The 18,383-nt window shown below is 54.8% G+C and overlaps 1 protein-coding gene across 1 annotated transcript in view; it reads left to right on the forward strand.

Moving 5' to 3' along the window:
- The window catches only part of plxnd1 (plexin D1), a 599,181-nt gene that overhangs the window by 102,972 nt on the left and 477,826 nt on the right, over positions 1-18,383 (forward strand). Inside the window, exon 4 of the mRNA XM_072471999.1 lies at positions 12,685-12,785. Coding sequence (XP_072328100.1) covers positions 12,685-12,785 — 101 coding nt within the window. The remainder of the gene's footprint in view (positions 1-12,684; positions 12,786-18,383) is intronic.

Raw genomic sequence — 18,383 nt, forward strand, 5'->3', positions numbered from 1 at the left:
AGAGACAGAGACACCAGCCAGTGTTCAGAGGGACAGAGACACCAGCCAGTGTTCAAAGGGACAGAGACACCAGCCAGTGTTCAGAGGGACAGAGACACCAGACAGTGTTCAGAGAGACAGAGACACCAGCCAGTGTTCAGAGGGACAGAGACACCAGCCAGTGTTCAGAGGGACAGACACACCAGCCAGTGTTCAGAGGGACAGAGACACCAGCCAGTGTTCAGAGGGACACCGGCCAGTGTTCAGAGTGACACCAGCCAGTGTTCAGACGGACAGAGACACCAGCCAGTGTTCAGACGGACAGAGACACCAGCCAGTGTTCAGAGGGACAGAGACACCAGCCAGTGTTCAGAGGGACAGAGACACCAGCCAGTGTTCAGAGGGACAGAGAGACCAGCCAGTGTTCAGAGGGACAGAGAGACCAGCCAGTGTTCAGAGGGACAGAGAGACCAGCCAGTGTTCAGAGGGACAGAGACACCAGCCAGTGTTCAGAGGGACAGGGAGACCAGCCAGTGTTCAGAGGGACAGAGACACCAGACAGTGTTCAGAGGGACAGAGAGACCAGCCAGTGTTCAGAGGGACAGAGAGACCAGCCAGTGTTCAGAGGGACAGAGAGACCAGCCAGTGTTCAGAGGGACAGAGAGACCAGCCAGTGTTCAGAGGGACAGAGACACCAGCCAGTGTTCAGAGGGACAGAGACACCAGCCAGTGTTCAGAGGGACAGAGACACCAGCCAGTGTTCAGAGGGACAGAGAGACCAGCCAGTGTTCAGAGGGACAGAGAGACCAGCCAGTGTTCAGAGGGACACGAGCCAGTGTTCAGAGGGACAGAGAGACCAGCCAGTGTTCAGAGGGACACCAGCCAGTGTTCAGAGGGACAGAGACACCAGCCAGTGTTCAGAGGGACACCAGCCAGTGTTCAGAGGGACAGAGAGACCAGCCAGTGTTCAGAGAGACACCAGCCAGTGTTCAGAGGGACAGAGAGACCAGCCAGTGTTCAGAGGGACAGACACACCAGCCAGTGTTCAGAGGGACAGAGACAGCAGCCAGTGTTCAGAGTAACAGAGACACCAGCCAGTATTCAGAGAGACAGAGACACCAGCCAGTGTTCAGAGAGACAGAGACACCAGCCAGTGTTCAGAGGGACAGAGAGACCAGCCAGTGTTCAGAGGGACACCAGTCAGTCTTCAGAGGGACAGAGACACCAGCCAGTGTTCAGAGGGACACCAGCCAGTGTTCAGAGAGACAGAGACACCAGCCAGTGTTCAGAGAGACAGAGAGACCAGCCAGTGTTCAGAGGGACACCAGCCAGTGTTCAGAGGGACAGAGACACCAGCCAGTGTTCAGAGGGACACCAGCCAGTGTTCAGAGGGACAGAGACACCAGCCAGTGTTCAGAGAGACAGAGACACCAGCCAGTGTTCAGAGGGACAGAGACACCAGCCAGTGTTCAGAGGGACAGAGACACCAGCCAGTGTTCAGAGAGACAGAGACACCAGCCAGTGTTCAGAGGGACAGAGACACCAGCCAGTGTTCAGAGGGACACCTGCCAGTGTTCAGAGGGACAGAGAGACCAACCAGTGTTCAGAGTAACAGAGACACCAGCCAGTGTTCAGAGGGACAGAGACTCCAGCCAGTGTTCAGAGGGACAGAGACACCAGCCAGTGTTCAGAGGGACAGAGAGACCAACCAGTGTTCAGAGTAACAGAGACACCAGCCAGTGTTCAGAGAGACAGAGACACCAGCCAGTGTTCAGAGGGACAGAGACACCAGCCAGTGTTCAGAGAGACAGAGACACCAGCCAGTGTTCAGAGGGACAGAGACACCAGCCAGTGTTCAGAGGGACAGACACACCAGCCAGTGTTCAGAGGGACAGAGACACCAGCCAGTGTTCAGAGGGAACGAGACACCAGCCAGTGTTCAGAGGGACAGAGAGACCAGCCAGTGTTCAGAGGGACAGACACACCAGCCAGTGTTCAGAGAGACAGAGACACCAGCCAGTGTTCAGAGGGACAGAGACACCAGCCAGTGTTCAGAGGGACAGAGAGACCAGCCAGAGTTCAGAGGGACAGAGACACCAGCCAGTGTTCAGAGTGACAGAGATACCAGCCAGTGTTTAGAGGGACAGAGACACCAGCCAGTGTTCAGAGGGACAGAGAGACCAGCCAGTGTTCAGAGGGACAGACACACCAGCCAGTGTTCAGAGGGACAGAGAGACCTGCCAGTGTTCAGAGGGACAGAGAGACCAGCCAGTGTTCAGAGGGACAGACACACCAGCCAGTGTTCAGAGGGACAGAGACACCAGCCAGTGTTCAGAGGGACAGACACACCAGCCAGTGTTCAGAGGGACAGAGACACCAGCCAGTGTTCAGAGGGACAGACACACCAGCCAGTGTTCAGAGGGACAGAGAGACCAGCCAGTGTTCAGAGGGACAGACACACCAGCCAGTGTTCAGAGGGACAGAGAGACCTTCCAGTGTTCAGAGGGACAGAGAGACCAGCCAGTGTTCAGAGGGACAGAGACACCAGCCAGTGTTCAGAGGGACAGAGAGACCAGCCAGTGTTCAGAGGGACAGAGAGACCAGCCAGTGTTCAGAGTGACAGAGATACCAGCCAGTGTTTAGAGGGACAGAGACACCAGCCAGTGTTCAGAGGGACAGACACACCAGCCAGTGTTCAGAGGGACAGAGAGACCAGCCAGTGTTCAGAGGGACAGACACACCAGCCAGTGTTCAGAGGGACAGAGAGACCTGCCAGTGTTCAGAGGGACAGACACACCAGCCAGTGTTCAGAGGGACAGAGACACCAGACAGTGTTCAGAGGGACAGAGACACCAGCCAGTGTTCAGAGAGACAGAGAGACCAGCCAGTGTTCAGAGGGACAGAGAGACGAGCCAGTGTTCAGAGGGACAGAGACACCAGCCAGTGTTCAGAGGGACAGAGAGACCAGCCAGTGTTCAGAGGGACAGAGAGACCAGACAATGTTCAGAGAGACAGAGACACCAGCCAGTGTTCAGAGGGACAGAGACACCAGCCAGTGTTCAGAGGGACAGAGACACCAGACAGTGTTCAGAGAGACAGAGACACCAGCCAGTGTTCAGAGGGACAGAGAGACCAGCCAGTGTTCAGAGGGACACCAGCCAGAGTTCAGAGGGACAGAGACACCAGCCAGTGTTCAGAGAGACAGAGAGACCAGACAGTGTTCAGAGAGACAGAGACACCAGCCAGTGTTCAGAGGGACAGAGACACCAGACAGTGTTCAGAGAGACAGAGACACCAGCCAGAGTTCAGAGGGACAGAGAGACCAGCCAGTGTTCAGCGAGACAGAGAGACCAGCCAGTGTTCAGAGAGACAGAGAGACCAGCCAGTGTTCAGAGGGACAGAGACACCAGACAGTGTTCAGAGAGACAGAGACACCAGCCAGTGTTCAGAGGGACAGAGACACCAGCCAGTGTTCAAAGGGACAGAGACACCAGCCAGTGTTCAGAGGGACAGAGACACCAGACAGTGTTCAGAGAGACAGAGACACCAGCCAGTGTTCAGAGGGACAGAGACACCAGCCAGTGTTCAGAGGGACAGACACACCAGCCAGTGTTCAGAGGGACAGAGACACCAGCCAGTGTTCAGAGGGACACCGGCCAGTGTTCAGAGTGACACCAGCCAGTGTTCAGACGGACAGAGACACCAGCCAGTGTTCAGACGGACAGAGACACCAGCCAGTGTTCAGAGGGACAGAGACACCAGCCAGTGTTCAGAGGGACAGAGACACCAGCCAGTGTTCAGAGGGACAGAGAGACCAGCCAGTGTTCAGAGGGACAGAGAGACCAGCCAGTGTTCAGAGGGACAGAGAGACCAGCCAGTGTTCAGAGGGACAGAGACACCAGCCAGTGTTCAGAGGGACAGGGAGACCAGCCAGTGTTCAGAGGGACAGAGACACCAGACAGTGTTCAGAGGGACAGAGAGACCAGCCAGTGTTCAGAGGGACAGAGAGACCAGCCAGTGTTCAGAGGGACAGAGAGACCAGCCAGTGTTCAGAGGGACAGAGAGACCAGCCAGTGTTCAGAGGGACAGAGACACCAGCCAGTGTTCAGAGGGACAGAGACACCAGCCAGTGTTCAGAGGGACAGAGACACCAGCCAGTGTTCAGAGGGACAGAGAGACCAGCCAGTGTTCAGAGGGACAGAGAGACCAGCCAGTGTTCAGAGGGACACGAGCCAGTGTTCAGAGGGACAGAGAGACCAGCCAGTGTTCAGAGGGACACCAGCCAGTGTTCAGAGGGACAGAGACACCAGCCAGTGTTCAGAGGGACACCAGCCAGTGTTCAGAGGGACAGAGAGACCAGCCAGTGTTCAGAGAGACACCAGCCAGTGTTCAGAGGGACAGAGAGACCAGCCAGTGTTCAGAGGGACAGACACACCAGCCAGTGTTCAGAGGGACAGAGACAGCAGCCAGTGTTCAGAGTAACAGAGACACCAGCCAGTATTCAGAGAGACAGAGACACCAGCCAGTGTTCAGAGAGACAGAGACACCAGCCAGTGTTCAGAGGGACAGAGAGACCAGCCAGTGTTCAGAGGGACACCAGTCAGTCTTCAGAGGGACAGAGACACCAGCCAGTGTTCAGAGGGACACCAGCCAGTGTTCAGAGAGACAGAGACACCAGCCAGTGTTCAGAGAGACAGAGAGACCAGCCAGTGTTCAGAGGGACACCAGCCAGTGTTCAGAGGGACAGAGACACCAGCCAGTGTTCAGAGGGACACCAGCCAGTGTTCAGAGGGACAGAGACACCAGCCAGTGTTCAGAGAGACAGAGACACCAGCCAGTGTTCAGAGGGACAGAGACACCAGCCAGTGTTCAGAGGGACAGAGACACCAGCCAGTGTTCAGAGAGACAGAGACACCAGCCAGTGTTCAGAGGGACAGAGACACCAGCCAGTGTTCAGAGGGACACCTGCCAGTGTTCAGAGGGACAGAGAGACCAACCAGTGTTCAGAGTAACAGAGACACCAGCCAGTGTTCAGAGGGACAGAGACTCCAGCCAGTGTTCAGAGGGACAGAGACACCAGCCAGTGTTCAGAGGGACAGAGAGACCAACCAGTGTTCAGAGTAACAGAGACACCAGCCAGTGTTCAGAGAGACAGAGACACCAGCCAGTGTTCAGAGGGACAGAGACACCAGCCAGTGTTCAGAGAGACAGAGACACCAGCCAGTGTTCAGAGGGACAGAGACACCAGCCAGTGTTCAGAGGGACAGACACACCAGCCAGTGTTCAGAGGGACAGAGACACCAGCCAGTGTTCAGAGGGAACGAGACACCAGCCAGTGTTCAGAGGGACAGAGAGACCAGCCAGTGTTCAGAGGGACAGACACACCAGCCAGTGTTCAGAGAGACAGAGACACCAGCCAGTGTTCAGAGGGACAGAGACACCAGCCAGTGTTCAGAGGGACAGAGAGACCAGCCAGAGTTCAGAGGGACAGAGACACCAGCCAGTGTTCAGAGTGACAGAGATACCAGCCAGTGTTTAGAGGGACAGAGACACCAGCCAGTGTTCAGAGGGACAGAGAGACCAGCCAGTGTTCAGAGGGACAGACACACCAGCCAGTGTTCAGAGGGACAGAGAGACCTGCCAGTGTTCAGAGGGACAGAGAGACCAGCCAGTGTTCAGAGGGACAGACACACCAGCCAGTGTTCAGAGGGACAGAGACACCAGCCAGTGTTCAGAGGGACAGAGACACCAGCCAGTGTTCAGAGTGACAGAGATACCAGCCAGTGTTTAGAGGGACAGAGACACCAGCCAGTGTTCAGAGGGACAGACACACCAGCCAGTGTTCAGAGGGACAGAGAGACCAGCCAGTGTTCAGAGGGACAGACACACCAGCCAGTGTTCAGAGGGACAGAGAGACCTGCCAGTGTTCAGAGGGACAGAGAGACCAGCCAGTGTTCAGAGGGACAGAGAGACCTGCCAGTGTTCAGAGGGACAGAGAGACCAGCCAGTGTTCAGAGGGACAGAGACACCAGCCAGTGTTCAGAGGGACAGAGACACCAGCCAGTGTTCAGAGGGACAGACACACCAGCCAGTGTTCAGAGGGACAGAGAAACCTGCCAGTGTTCAGAGGGACAGAGAGACCAGCCAGTGTTCAGAGGGACAGACACACCAGCCAGTGTTCAGAGGGACAGAGACACCAGCCAGTGTTCAGAGGGACAGACACACCAGCCAGTGTTCAGAGGGACAGAGAGACCAGCCAGTGTTCAGAGGGACAGACACACCAGCCAGTGTTCAGAGGGACAGAGAGACCTTCCAGTGTTCAGAGGGACAGAGAGACCAGCCAGTGTTCAGAGGGACAGAGACACCAGCCAGTGTTCAGAGGGACAGAGAGACCAGCCAGTGTTCAGAGGGACAGAGAGACCAGCCAGTGTTCAGAGTGACAGAGATACCAGCCAGTGTTTAGAGGGACAGAGACACCAGCCAGTGTTCAGAGGGACAGACACACCAGCCAGTGTTCAGAGGGACAGAGAGACCAGCCAGTGTTCAGAGGGACAGACACACCAGCCAGTGTTCAGAGGGACAGAGAGACCTGCCAGTGTTCAGAGGGACAGACACACCAGCCAGTGTTCAGAGGGACAGAGACACCAGACAGTGTTCAGAGGGACAGAGACACCAGCCAGTGTTCAGAGAGACAGAGAGACCAGCCAGTGTTCAGAGGGACAGAGAGACGAGCCAGTGTTCAGAGGGACAGAGACACCAGCCAGTGTTCAGAGGGACAGAGAGACCAGCCAGTGTTCAGAGGGACAGAGAGACCAGACAATGTTCAGAGAGACAGAGACACCAGCCAGTGTTCAGAGGGACAGAGACACCAGCCAGTGTTCAGAGGGACAGAGACACCAGACAGTGTTCAGAGAGACAGAGACACCAGCCAGTGTTCAGAGGGACAGAGAGACCAGCCAGTGTTCAGAGGGACACCAGCCAGAGTTCAGAGGGACAGAGACACCAGCCAGTGTTCAGAGAGACAGAGAGACCAGACAGTGTTCAGAGAGACAGAGACACCAGCCAGTGTTCAGAGGGACAGAGACACCAGACAGTGTTCAGAGAGACAGAGACACCAGCCAGAGTTCAGAGGGACAGAGAGACCAGCCAGTGTTCAGCGAGACAGAGAGACCAGCCAGTGTTCAGAGAGACAGAGAGACCAGCCAGTGTTCAGAGGGACAGAGACACCAGACAGTGTTCAGAGAGACAGAGACACCAGCCAGTGTTCAGAGGGACAGAGACACCAGCCAGTGTTCAAAGGGACAGAGACACCAGCCAGTGTTCAGAGGGACAGAGACACCAGACAGTGTTCAGAGAGACAGAGACACCAGCCAGTGTTCAGAGGGACAGAGACACCAGCCAGTGTTCAGAGGGACAGACACACCAGCCAGTGTTCAGAGGGACAGAGACACCAGCCAGTGTTCAGAGGGACACCGGCCAGTGTTCAGAGTGACACCAGCCAGTGTTCAGACGGACAGAGACACCAGCCAGTGTTCAGACGGACAGAGACACCAGCCAGTGTTCAGAGGGACAGAGACACCAGCCAGTGTTCAGAGGGACAGAGACACCAGCCAGTGTTCAGAGGGACAGAGAGACCAGCCAGTGTTCAGAGGGACAGAGAGACCAGCCAGTGTTCAGAGGGACAGAGAGACCAGCCAGTGTTCAGAGGGACAGAGACACCAGCCAGTGTTCAGAGGGACAGGGAGACCAGCCAGTGTTCAGAGGGACAGAGACACCAGACAGTGTTCAGAGGGACAGAGAGACCAGCCAGTGTTCAGAGGGACAGAGAGACCAGCCAGTGTTCAGAGGGACAGAGAGACCAGCCAGTGTTCAGAGGGACAGAGAGACCAGCCAGTGTTCAGAGGGACAGAGACACCAGCCAGTGTTCAGAGGGACAGAGACACCAGCCAGTGTTCAGAGGGACAGAGACACCAGCCAGTGTTCAGAGGGACAGAGAGACCAGCCAGTGTTCAGAGGGACAGAGAGACCAGCCAGTGTTCAGAGGGACACGAGCCAGTGTTCAGAGGGACAGAGAGACCAGCCAGTGTTCAGAGGGACACCAGCCAGTGTTCAGAGGGACAGAGACACCAGCCAGTGTTCAGAGGGACACCAGCCAGTGTTCAGAGGGACAGAGAGACCAGCCAGTGTTCAGAGAGACACCAGCCAGTGTTCAGAGGGACAGAGAGACCAGCCAGTGTTCAGAGGGACAGACACACCAGCCAGTGTTCAGAGGGACAGAGACAGCAGCCAGTGTTCAGAGTAACAGAGACACCAGCCAGTATTCAGAGAGACAGAGACACCAGCCAGTGTTCAGAGAGACAGAGACACCAGCCAGTGTTCAGAGGGACAGAGAGACCAGCCAGTGTTCAGAGGGACACCAGTCAGTCTTCAGAGGGACAGAGACACCAGCCAGTGTTCAGAGGGACACCAGCCAGTGTTCAGAGAGACAGAGACACCAGCCAGTGTTCAGAGAGACAGAGAGACCAGCCAGTGTTCAGAGGGACACCAGCCAGTGTTCAGAGGGACAGAGACACCAGCCAGTGTTCAGAGGGACACCAGCCAGTGTTCAGAGGGACAGAGACACCAGCCAGTGTTCAGAGAGACAGAGACACCAGCCAGTGTTCAGAGGGACAGAGACACCAGCCAGTGTTCAGAGGGACAGAGACACCAGCCAGTGTTCAGAGAGACAGAGACACCAGCCAGTGTTCAGAGGGACAGAGACACCAGCCAGTGTTCAGAGGGACACCTGCCAGTGTTCAGAGGGACAGAGAGACCAACCAGTGTTCAGAGTAACAGAGACACCAGCCAGTGTTCAGAGGGACAGAGACTCCAGCCAGTGTTCAGAGGGACAGAGACACCAGCCAGTGTTCAGAGGGACAGAGAGACCAACCAGTGTTCAGAGTAACAGAGACACCAGCCAGTGTTCAGAGAGACAGAGACACCAGCCAGTGTTCAGAGGGACAGAGACACCAGCCAGTGTTCAGAGAGACAGAGACACCAGCCAGTGTTCAGAGGGACAGAGACACCAGCCAGTGTTCAGAGGGACAGACACACCAGCCAGTGTTCAGAGGGACAGAGACACCAGCCAGTGTTCAGAGGGAACGAGACACCAGCCAGTGTTCAGAGGGACAGAGAGACCAGCCAGTGTTCAGAGGGACAGACACACCAGCCAGTGTTCAGAGAGACAGAGACACCAGCCAGTGTTCAGAGGGACAGAGACACCAGCCAGTGTTTCATAGAATTTGATAATCATAGAATTTACAGTGCCGAAGGAGGCCATTCAGCCCATCGAGTCTGCACCGGCTCTTGGAAAGAGCACCCTACCCAAGGTCAACACCGCCACCCTATCCCCATAACCCAGTAACCCCACCCAACACTAAGGGCAATTTTGGACACTAAGGGCAATTTATCATGGCCAATCCACCTAACCCGCACATCTTTGGACTGTGGGAGGAAACCGGAGCACCCGGAGGAAACCCACGCACACACGGGGAGGATGTGCAGACTCCGCACAGACAGTGACTCAAGCCAGAATCGAACCTGGGACCTTGGAGCTGTGAAGCAATTGTGCTATCCACAAGGCTACCGTGCTGCCCATAAGTGTTCAGAGGGACAGACACACCAGCCAGTGTTCAGAGGGACAGAGAGACCAGCCAGTGTTCAGAGGGACAGAGACACCAGCCAGTGTTCAGAGGGACAGATAGACCAGCCAGTGTTCAGAGGGACAGAGAGACCAGCCAGTGTTCAGAGGGACAGAGAGACCAGCCAGTGTTCAGAGGGACAGAGACACCAGCCAGTGTTCAGAGGGACACCAGCCAGTGTTCAGAGGGACACCAGCCAGTGTTCAGAGGGACAGAGAGACAAGCCAGTGTTCAGAGGGACAGAGAGACCAGCCAGTGTTCAGAGGGACAGATAGACCAGCCAGTGTTCAGAGGGACAGAGAGACCAGCCAGTGTTCAGAGGGACAGAGAGACCAGCCAGTGTTCAGAGGGACAGAGACACCAGCCAGTGTTCAGAGGGACACCAGCCAGTGTTCAGACGGACAGAGACACCAGCCAGTGTTCAGAGGGACAGAGGCACCAGCCAGTGTTCAGAGGGACACCAGCCAGTGTTCAGAGGGACATGGACACCAGCCAGTGTTCAGAGGGACAGAGAGACCAGCCAGTGTTCAGAGGGACAGAGACACCAGCCAGTGTTCAGAGGGACAGAGAGACAAGCCAGTGTTCAGAGGGACAGAGAGACAAGCCAGTGTTCAGAGGGACATGGACACAAGCCAGTGTTCAGAGGGACATGGACACCAGCCAGTGTTCAGAGGGATGTGCAGACTTGATTAGATTTCAGTCTGAAATTCACTCCCGGGTATCTGTTATTCTATATATAAACTACCCCTAACCCCTCGATTAGATTCCAGTCTGTAATTCACTCCCGGATATCTGTTATTGTGTATATAAACCACCCCGAACCCATCGATTAGATCCAGTCTGTAACTCACTCCCGGGTATCTGTTATTCTATATATAAACCATCCCGAACTCCTCGATTAGATTCCAGTCTGTAACTCACTCCCGGATAACTGTTATTCTAAATATAAACCATCCCGAACCCTTCGATTAGAATCCAGTCTGTAATTCACTCGCGAGTATCTATTATTCTAAGTATAAACCACCCTCAACCCCTCGATTAGATTCCAGTCTGTAATTTACTCCCGGATATCTGTTATTCTACATATAAACCACCCCGAACCCCTTGATTAGATTCCAGTCTGTAACTCACTCCCGGGTATCTGTTATTCTATATGTAAACCACCCCGAACCCCTCGATTAGATTCCAGTCTGTAACTCACTCCCGGGTATCTGTTATTCTATATGTAAACTACCCCGAACCCCTCGATTAGATTCCAGTCTGTAACTCACTCCCGGATATCTGTTATTCTATATATAAACCACCCCGATCCCCTTGATTAGATTCCAGTCTGTAACTCACTCCCGGGTATCTGTTATTCTGTATATAAACCACCTCGAACCCCTCGATTAGATTCCAGTCTGTAACTCACTCCCAGATATCTGTTATTCTTTTTCTAAACCACCCCGAACCTCTCGATTAGATTCCAGTCTGTAATTCACTCCCAGGTATCTGTTATTCTATATATAAACTCCCCAAACCCCTCGATTAGATTCCAGTTTGTAACTCACTCCCGGGTATCTGTTATTCTATATGTAAACCACCCCGAACCCCTCGATTAGATTCCAGTCTGTAACTCACTCCCGGGTATCTGTTATTCTATATGTAAACCACCCCGAACCCCTCGATTAGATTCCAGTCTGTAACTCACTCCCGGATATCTGTTATTCTATATATAAACCGCCCCGAACCCCTTGATTAGATTCCAGTCTGTAACTCACTCCCGGGTATCTGTTATTCTATTTCTAAACCACCCCGAAACCCTCGATTAGATTCCAGTCTGTAATTCACTCCCGGGTATCTGTTATTCTATATATAAACCACCCCGTAACCCTCGATTAGATTCCAGTCTGTAATCCACTCCCGGGAGTCTGTTATTCTAGAGATAAACCAACCCGAACGCCTCGATTAGATTCCTGTCTGTCACCCACTCACGGGTATCCGTTATTCTAAATATAAATCATCCTAAACTCCTCGATTAGATTCCAGTCTGTAATTCACTCCCGGGTACCTTTTATTTTATATATAAACCACCCCGAACCCCTCTATTAGATTCCAGTCTGAAATTCACTCCTGGGTATCTGTTATTCTATATATAAACCACCCCGAACCGCTCTGTTAGATTCCAGTCTGAAATTCACTCCCAGATATCTGTTATTCTATACATAAACCACCCCGAACCGCTGGATTAGATTCCAGTCTGTAATTCACTCCCGGGTATCTGTTATTCTATGTACAAACCACCCCGAACTCCTCGATTAGATTCCAGTCTGTAACTCACCCCCGGGTATCTTTTATTCTATATATAAACCACCCGGGACCCCTCGATTAGATTCCAGTCTGTAACTCATTCCCGGGTATTTTTTCTTCTTTCTATGATCTACCTGAACCCCTCGATTAGACTCCAGCCTGTATCTCACTGGCCTGCAGAATTTACTCTGTGTTCCACTGCACTGTGGACATACTGACCCTAGTCTCACACTTCCTCCATTTGTCTGCCTAGTCTCTGATATTTCCAAAGAGTTACTCACTTTGTGCTCTGCTCAATCTCTCTCTCTCTCTGATAGCATTTGCTGACTCCTGTTCATTACGGACTGTGCCCCACTGTATTGACACTCTACCCCCACCAAGGAATTGACTTCCACCGACTTTGTGATTGGGCCCACTCCCCAGCAGCCAGTTTTTGGTGACTTCAGTTTCCATTTGGGTTCTCCTGGTCTTTGAGTGATCAGTTGATCCTCTTGCCAGGGCCCCTCTCATTGGTTATCTTTCCTGGTCATTGAGTGATTGGTGATCCTCTCTTGATGGGTCTTCCCATTGTTCAAACCTCCTTGTCATCGAGTGATGGGGTGATCCAGTCTCCAGGGCCCCTCCCACAGGTCATCCCTCCTAGTCATTGTGTGATCGGCTGATCCTGTCTCCGGTTGCTCTGCCATTGGTCACCTCAGCAGCCAATTCCTGAATGTTATTCTCTTGCTTTTCGCAGGTTAGCCGGGTAAAGGTCGCCACCTGTGCCCAGTACCAGTCCTGTCAGGAGTGTCTCGGTGCAGACGATGCCCACTGTGGATGGTGCACCTTGGAGAGCAGGTAGGGGACAAATCAGGGTAGCTCAAACCAGAATTGGCCATTCAGCCTCTCGAGTCTTGTTCAATAGGATCATGGCTGTTCAATACTTTTGCTCCATTTATCCACACTCTGCCCCATGATCTGGAATCCCCTCACACACCCTAAATCAATTAATCTCAATTCTGACATTTTCAGTTGTCCATCAGTATCCATAGCATTCTGAAGGAAAGATTTCCAGCTTTCCTGAAACCTTTCGTGAATAAATTCTTCTCGATATCTGGCTTGAACAGTCTGGCGTAATTTTAACATTATATCCCCTTGCGTTGAAGACTCCCACCAGGGCAATCATTCCTCTCATTCAGTCATCAAATCCTTTGATCAACCTGATAATCTGATCACCCTTTCATAGAATCATAGAATTTACAGTGCAGAAGGAGGCCATTCGGCCCATCGAGTCTGCACCGGCCCTTACAAAGAGCACCCAACTGAAGCCCACGTATCTAACCTATCCCCGTAACCCAGTAACCCCCACTTATCACATACTGTTCCAAGTGGGCTTCAATGAAATTACAGTGAAAAGCCCCTAGTTGCCACATTCCGGCGCCTGTTCAAGGAGAATGGTACAGGAATTGAACCCGCGCTGCTGGCATTGTTCTGCATTGCAAGCCAGCTATTTAACCCACTGTGCTAAACCAGCCCCAATGAGATAGTGGAATATTTATGTATCCAAGCGCACTGACACCTGGGGCGCGATTCTCCGACCCCCCACCAGGTCGGAGAATCGCCGGGGGCCGGCGTGAATCCCGCCCCCGCCGTGTCGTGAATTCTCCGCCACCGGATATTCGGCGGGGGCGGGAATCGCGCCGCGCCGGTCGGCGGGAATCCCCCGGCGATTCTCCGGTCCGCGATGGGCCGAAGTCCCGCCGCTGTCAACCCACGCCAGCCGGCATGGTTTGAACCACCTTTGGGACGGCGGGACACGGCGGTGCGGGCGGGCTCCGGGGTCCTGGGGGGGGGCGCGGGCCGATCTGGCCCCGGGGGGTGCCCCCACGGTGGCCTGGCCCGCGATCGGGGCCCACCGATCTGCGGGCGGGCCTGTGCCGTTGGGGCACTCTTTTCCTTCCGCCTTCACCATGGTCTCCACTATGGCGGAGGCGGAAGAGACCCCCTCCACTGCGCATGCACGGGGATGCCGTGAGCAGCCGCTGACGCTCCCGCGCATGCGCCGCCCGGCAAAGTCATTTCCGCGCCAGCTGGCGGGGCACCAAAGGCCTTTCCCGCCAACTGGCGGGGCGGAAATCAGTAAGGTGCGGGCCTAGCCCCTCAAGATGAGGGCTCGGCCCCTCAGGATGCGGAGACTTCTGCACCTTTGGGGCGGCGCGATGCTGGACTGATTCGCGCCGTTTCTGGCGCCGGTCGGCGGACATCGCGCCGACATCGGAGAATCCCGCCCCTGATCTCTGACCAACTAAGTGAGTTTGTGACAGTGTAACTCATAATCTTAGCTACTGCAGGTGAGTCTCTGGCTACAACTGTATTGAGAAGAAAGAAATTGGAGAGGAACATTGCACCCAGCGTGACAGCAGTAGATTACAGGAGGATGGTTTGGTCAATGATGTCAAAGGTGCAGACAGGCCAAAAAGAACAATAAAGAACAGATAATCCTTGACAAACTCACATTGGATTCAATATCTTCTGCACTTTACAGAAAACAAGCTTAGTATTTGTATCGCCCCGGTAAACTCAACGAGCTCCCAGATGCTCTATCCCGAGGTACATGTGCCAGCGTACAGGTAGACCGACTCCGGACCCTGCACAACAGCCTTTGTCACCCGGGAGTCACACGGTTGTACCATTTCATAAAGGCCCTCAATTTGCCCTACTCCGTCGAGGAAGTATGGACAATCACCAGGGACTGCCAGGTCTGTGCGGAGTGCAAGCCAGGACCGTGCGCGCCTGGTGAAGGCCTCCCGCCCCTTTGAGTGCCTGTAGCACCATCGATCACACACGAGGCGAGACGTAGAGAACTTCAATCGAGGCTTTATTGAGCAGATTTGTTCCCCAGCAGCTCAGTTACAGAATGCAGCTGCTGGGAGAAACCGGGTTCTTATACCCCGCCTATCTGGGTGGAGCCCAGTAGGCGGCAGATCCAATCAGGACCCAGCATCTGTCCTCCAATAGCTCCTCGGCATTCATGGTGTAACGTATTACCCCTAATACATACCACCACATTCACCCCTTGTTAAAAAAGAACCCGGTGGGGTGGTGGGTGGTATGGTGGTAGGGGTTTACAGGGTCGGTGCCTTAACCATTTAACTGTATACAACCATGCCGCTTTTACTGGGTCACTGAATTATTTACATCTTAACCCGATTCGCAGCATTAACTATTTACAACAATGCCACTTTACTGGGCCACTGAATTATATACATCTTAAGTCGATTCGATGAGTCGAGATGGTGCTCTGGTCGCCCTTTCCGATCGTCTCAGCCCGGGTAGTGGTGGTGGTGCAGGCTCGGGTCCGGTCGAGCATCGCGCTGTCCCCATCTGTTTCCTTACTCCTGGACAGGACTGGGAGGAGAACCCATCCCCCCGGGAAGTGGGTGGCTGTGGGGTGCACCGGCGGGAGTGAGGGGGTGGTGATTGGTGTTGGGGGGGTGTGGGGAGCACCGGCGGGCGCCAAGTCCCGCAGAGAGACCGTGTCCTGTCGGCCGTCTGGGTACGCCACGTAGGCGTACTGCGGGTTTGCGTGGAGTAGGTGTACCTTCTCCACCAGTGGGTCTGATTTGTGCGCCCGCACATGTTTCCGGAGCAGGATGTGTGCCGGGGCTGCCAGCCAGGTCGGAAGTGACGTTCCAGAGGCGGACTTCCTAGGGAAGACAAGGAGGCCCTCGTGAGGCGTTTGGTTCATGGTGGTGAACAACAGGGACCGGATAGAATGAAGGGCATCCGGGAGGACTTCCTGCCAGCGGGAAGTTGGGAGACTCCTAGACCGTAGGGCCAGTAGGACGGCCTTCCAGACCGTTCCGTTCTCCCTCTCTACCTGCCCGTTCCCCCGGGGATTGTAGCTGGTCGTCCTGCTCGACGCTATGCCCTTGCTGAGCAGGAATTGACGCAGCTCGTCATTCATGAAGGAGGACCCCCTATCGCTATGGATGTAGGCGGGGAAACCGAACAGGGTAAAGATGTCGGGGCAGGGGATGGCGAAGGGGAAACGGGAGTATTCGTCAACGACGTTAAGAAAGTACATGTTGCGATCGGTGGAGGGGGGGGGGCCTTTGAAATCCAAACTGAGGTGTCCAAAGGGACGGGAAGCCTTTATCAGGTGCGCTCTATCTGGCCTGAAAAAATGCGGTTTGCATTCTGCGCAGATTTGGCAGTTCCTGGTGACTGTTCGGACGTCCTCGACGGAGTAAGGGAGGTTGCGGGCCTTTATGAAGTGGTAGAAACGAGTGACCCCTGGGTGGCAGAGGTCCTCGTGGAGGGCTTGGAGATGGTCCACTTGTGCGTTGGCACATGTGCCGCGAGATAGGGCATCGGACAGCTCGTTCAGCTTTCCGGGACGGTACAAGATCTCATAGTTGTAGGTGGAGAGTTCGATCCTCCACCGCAGAATCTTGTCGTTTTTTATCTTGCTCCGCTGTGCATTATCGAACATGAAGGCTACCGACCGTTGGTCAGTGAGGAGAGTGAATCTCCTACCGGCCAGGTAATGCCTCTAATGTCGCACAGCTTCCACTATGGCTTGGGCCTCCTTTTCTACCGAGGTGTGGCGAATTTCTGAAGCTTGGTGGGTCCGGGAGAAAAAGGCCACGGGTCTGCCCGCTTGGTTGAGAGTGGCCGCCAGAGCTACGTCGGATGTGTCGCTCTTGACTTGGAAGGGGAGGGGCTCGTCGATGGCGCGCATCGTGGCCTTTGAGATATCCGCTTTGATACGGCTGAAGGCCTGGCGGGCCTCTGTCGACAGGGGAAAAGTAGTGGACTGGATTAGTGGGCGGGCCTTGTCTGCGTACTGGGGGACCCACTGGGCGTAATAAGAAAAGAAGCCCAGGCAGCGTTTCAGGGCTTTGGCACAGTGGGGGAGAGGGAACTCCATGAGGGGGCGCATGCGTTCAGGGTCGGGGCCTATCACTCCATTACGCACTACGTAGCCCAAGATGGCTAGACGGTCGGTGGTAAACACGCATTTTTCCTCGTTGTAGATGAGGTTGAGGGCGTTAGCGGTCTGGAAGAATTTTCGGAGGTTGGGGTCATGGTCCTGCTGGTCGAGGCTGCAGATGGTGACGTTGTCGAGGTACGGGAACGTGGCCCGTAAACTGTGCTGGTCAACCATTCGGTCCATCTCCCGTTGGAAGACCGAGACTCCGTTCGTGACGCCGAATGGAACCCTTAAGAAGTGGTATAGCCGCCCGTCTGCTTCGAAGGCAGTGTACTTGCTGTCACCGGGGTGAATGGGGACTGGTGGTAGGTGGACATAAGGTCCACGGTGGAGAAGACCTTGTACTGTGCAATCCGATTGACCATGTCGGACATGCGGGGAAGAGGGTACGCATGTACCTGTTGATGGTCTGACTGTAGTCTACCACCATCGTTTACTTCTCCCCGGTCTTCACAACTACCACCTGGGCTCTCCAGGGACTGTTGCTGGCCTGGATTATGCCTTCCTTCAGCAGCCGCTGGACTTCGGACCTGATAAACGTCCGGTCCTGGGTGCTGTACCGTCTGCTCCTACTGGCGACGGGTTTGCAATCCGGGGTGAGGTTCGCAAACAAGGAGGGCGGTTCGACCTTGAGTGTCGCGAGGCCGCAGATAATCAGTGGGGGTATAGGGCCGCCAAATGTGAATGTTAAGCTCTGGAGGTTGCATTAGAAATCCAACCCCAGGAGGGTGGGAGCGCAGAGATGGGGGAGGACATACAGCCGGTAATTTTTGAACTCACTCCCCTGCACAGTTAGGTTTGCGATGCAGAACCCTTTGATTGCAACGGAGTGGGACCCCGCCGCCAGGAAAATTTTTTGGGTGCTTGGACGAATTACAAGGGAACAGCGTCTTACCGTGTCCGGATGAATAAAGCTCTCCGTGCTCCCCGAGTCGATCAAACACGGCGTCTCGTGCCCGTTCACCAGCACCTTCGTCGTTGTTGTCTGGAGTGTCCGGGGCCGCGACTGGTCCAGGGTCACCAATGCCAAACGTGGTTGGTGCATCTGGTCGTTGGCTTCAGGCAGTGTGGAGCCGTCCACGCTGGGGTCCTTGCCAGTCAGCCAAGATGGCGGCGTCCATGGATCGCACGCGGTCGGGGGTGGACAAAATGGCCGCTCCCATGGGTTGCACGCGGCCGAGGGTGGACAAAATGGCCGCTCCCATGGATCGCACGCGGCCCATGGGTAGGAAGATGGCGGCGCCCGTAACCCCCTCGTCGTGTCCGGGGTCCAAAATGGCGGCGCCCGTTGGCCGCACGTGGGTCGCTGGGGGGTTGAGTCCGTGGTCCCGTTTCTTCCCCGGAGATAGCGGCGACCCCACGGGACTGGCACACCGCTGCGTAGTGCCCCTTTTTGGCGCATCTTTTACAGGTGGCCGAGTGGGCCGGGCAGCACTGGCGGGGGTGGTTCGGCTGCCCGC

The sequence above is a fragment of the Scyliorhinus torazame genome, chromosome 13 (genome assembly GCF_047496885.1).
Source record: "Scyliorhinus torazame isolate Kashiwa2021f chromosome 13, sScyTor2.1, whole genome shotgun sequence".
Lineage (NCBI taxonomy): Eukaryota > Metazoa > Chordata > Chondrichthyes > Carcharhiniformes > Scyliorhinidae > Scyliorhinus > Scyliorhinus torazame.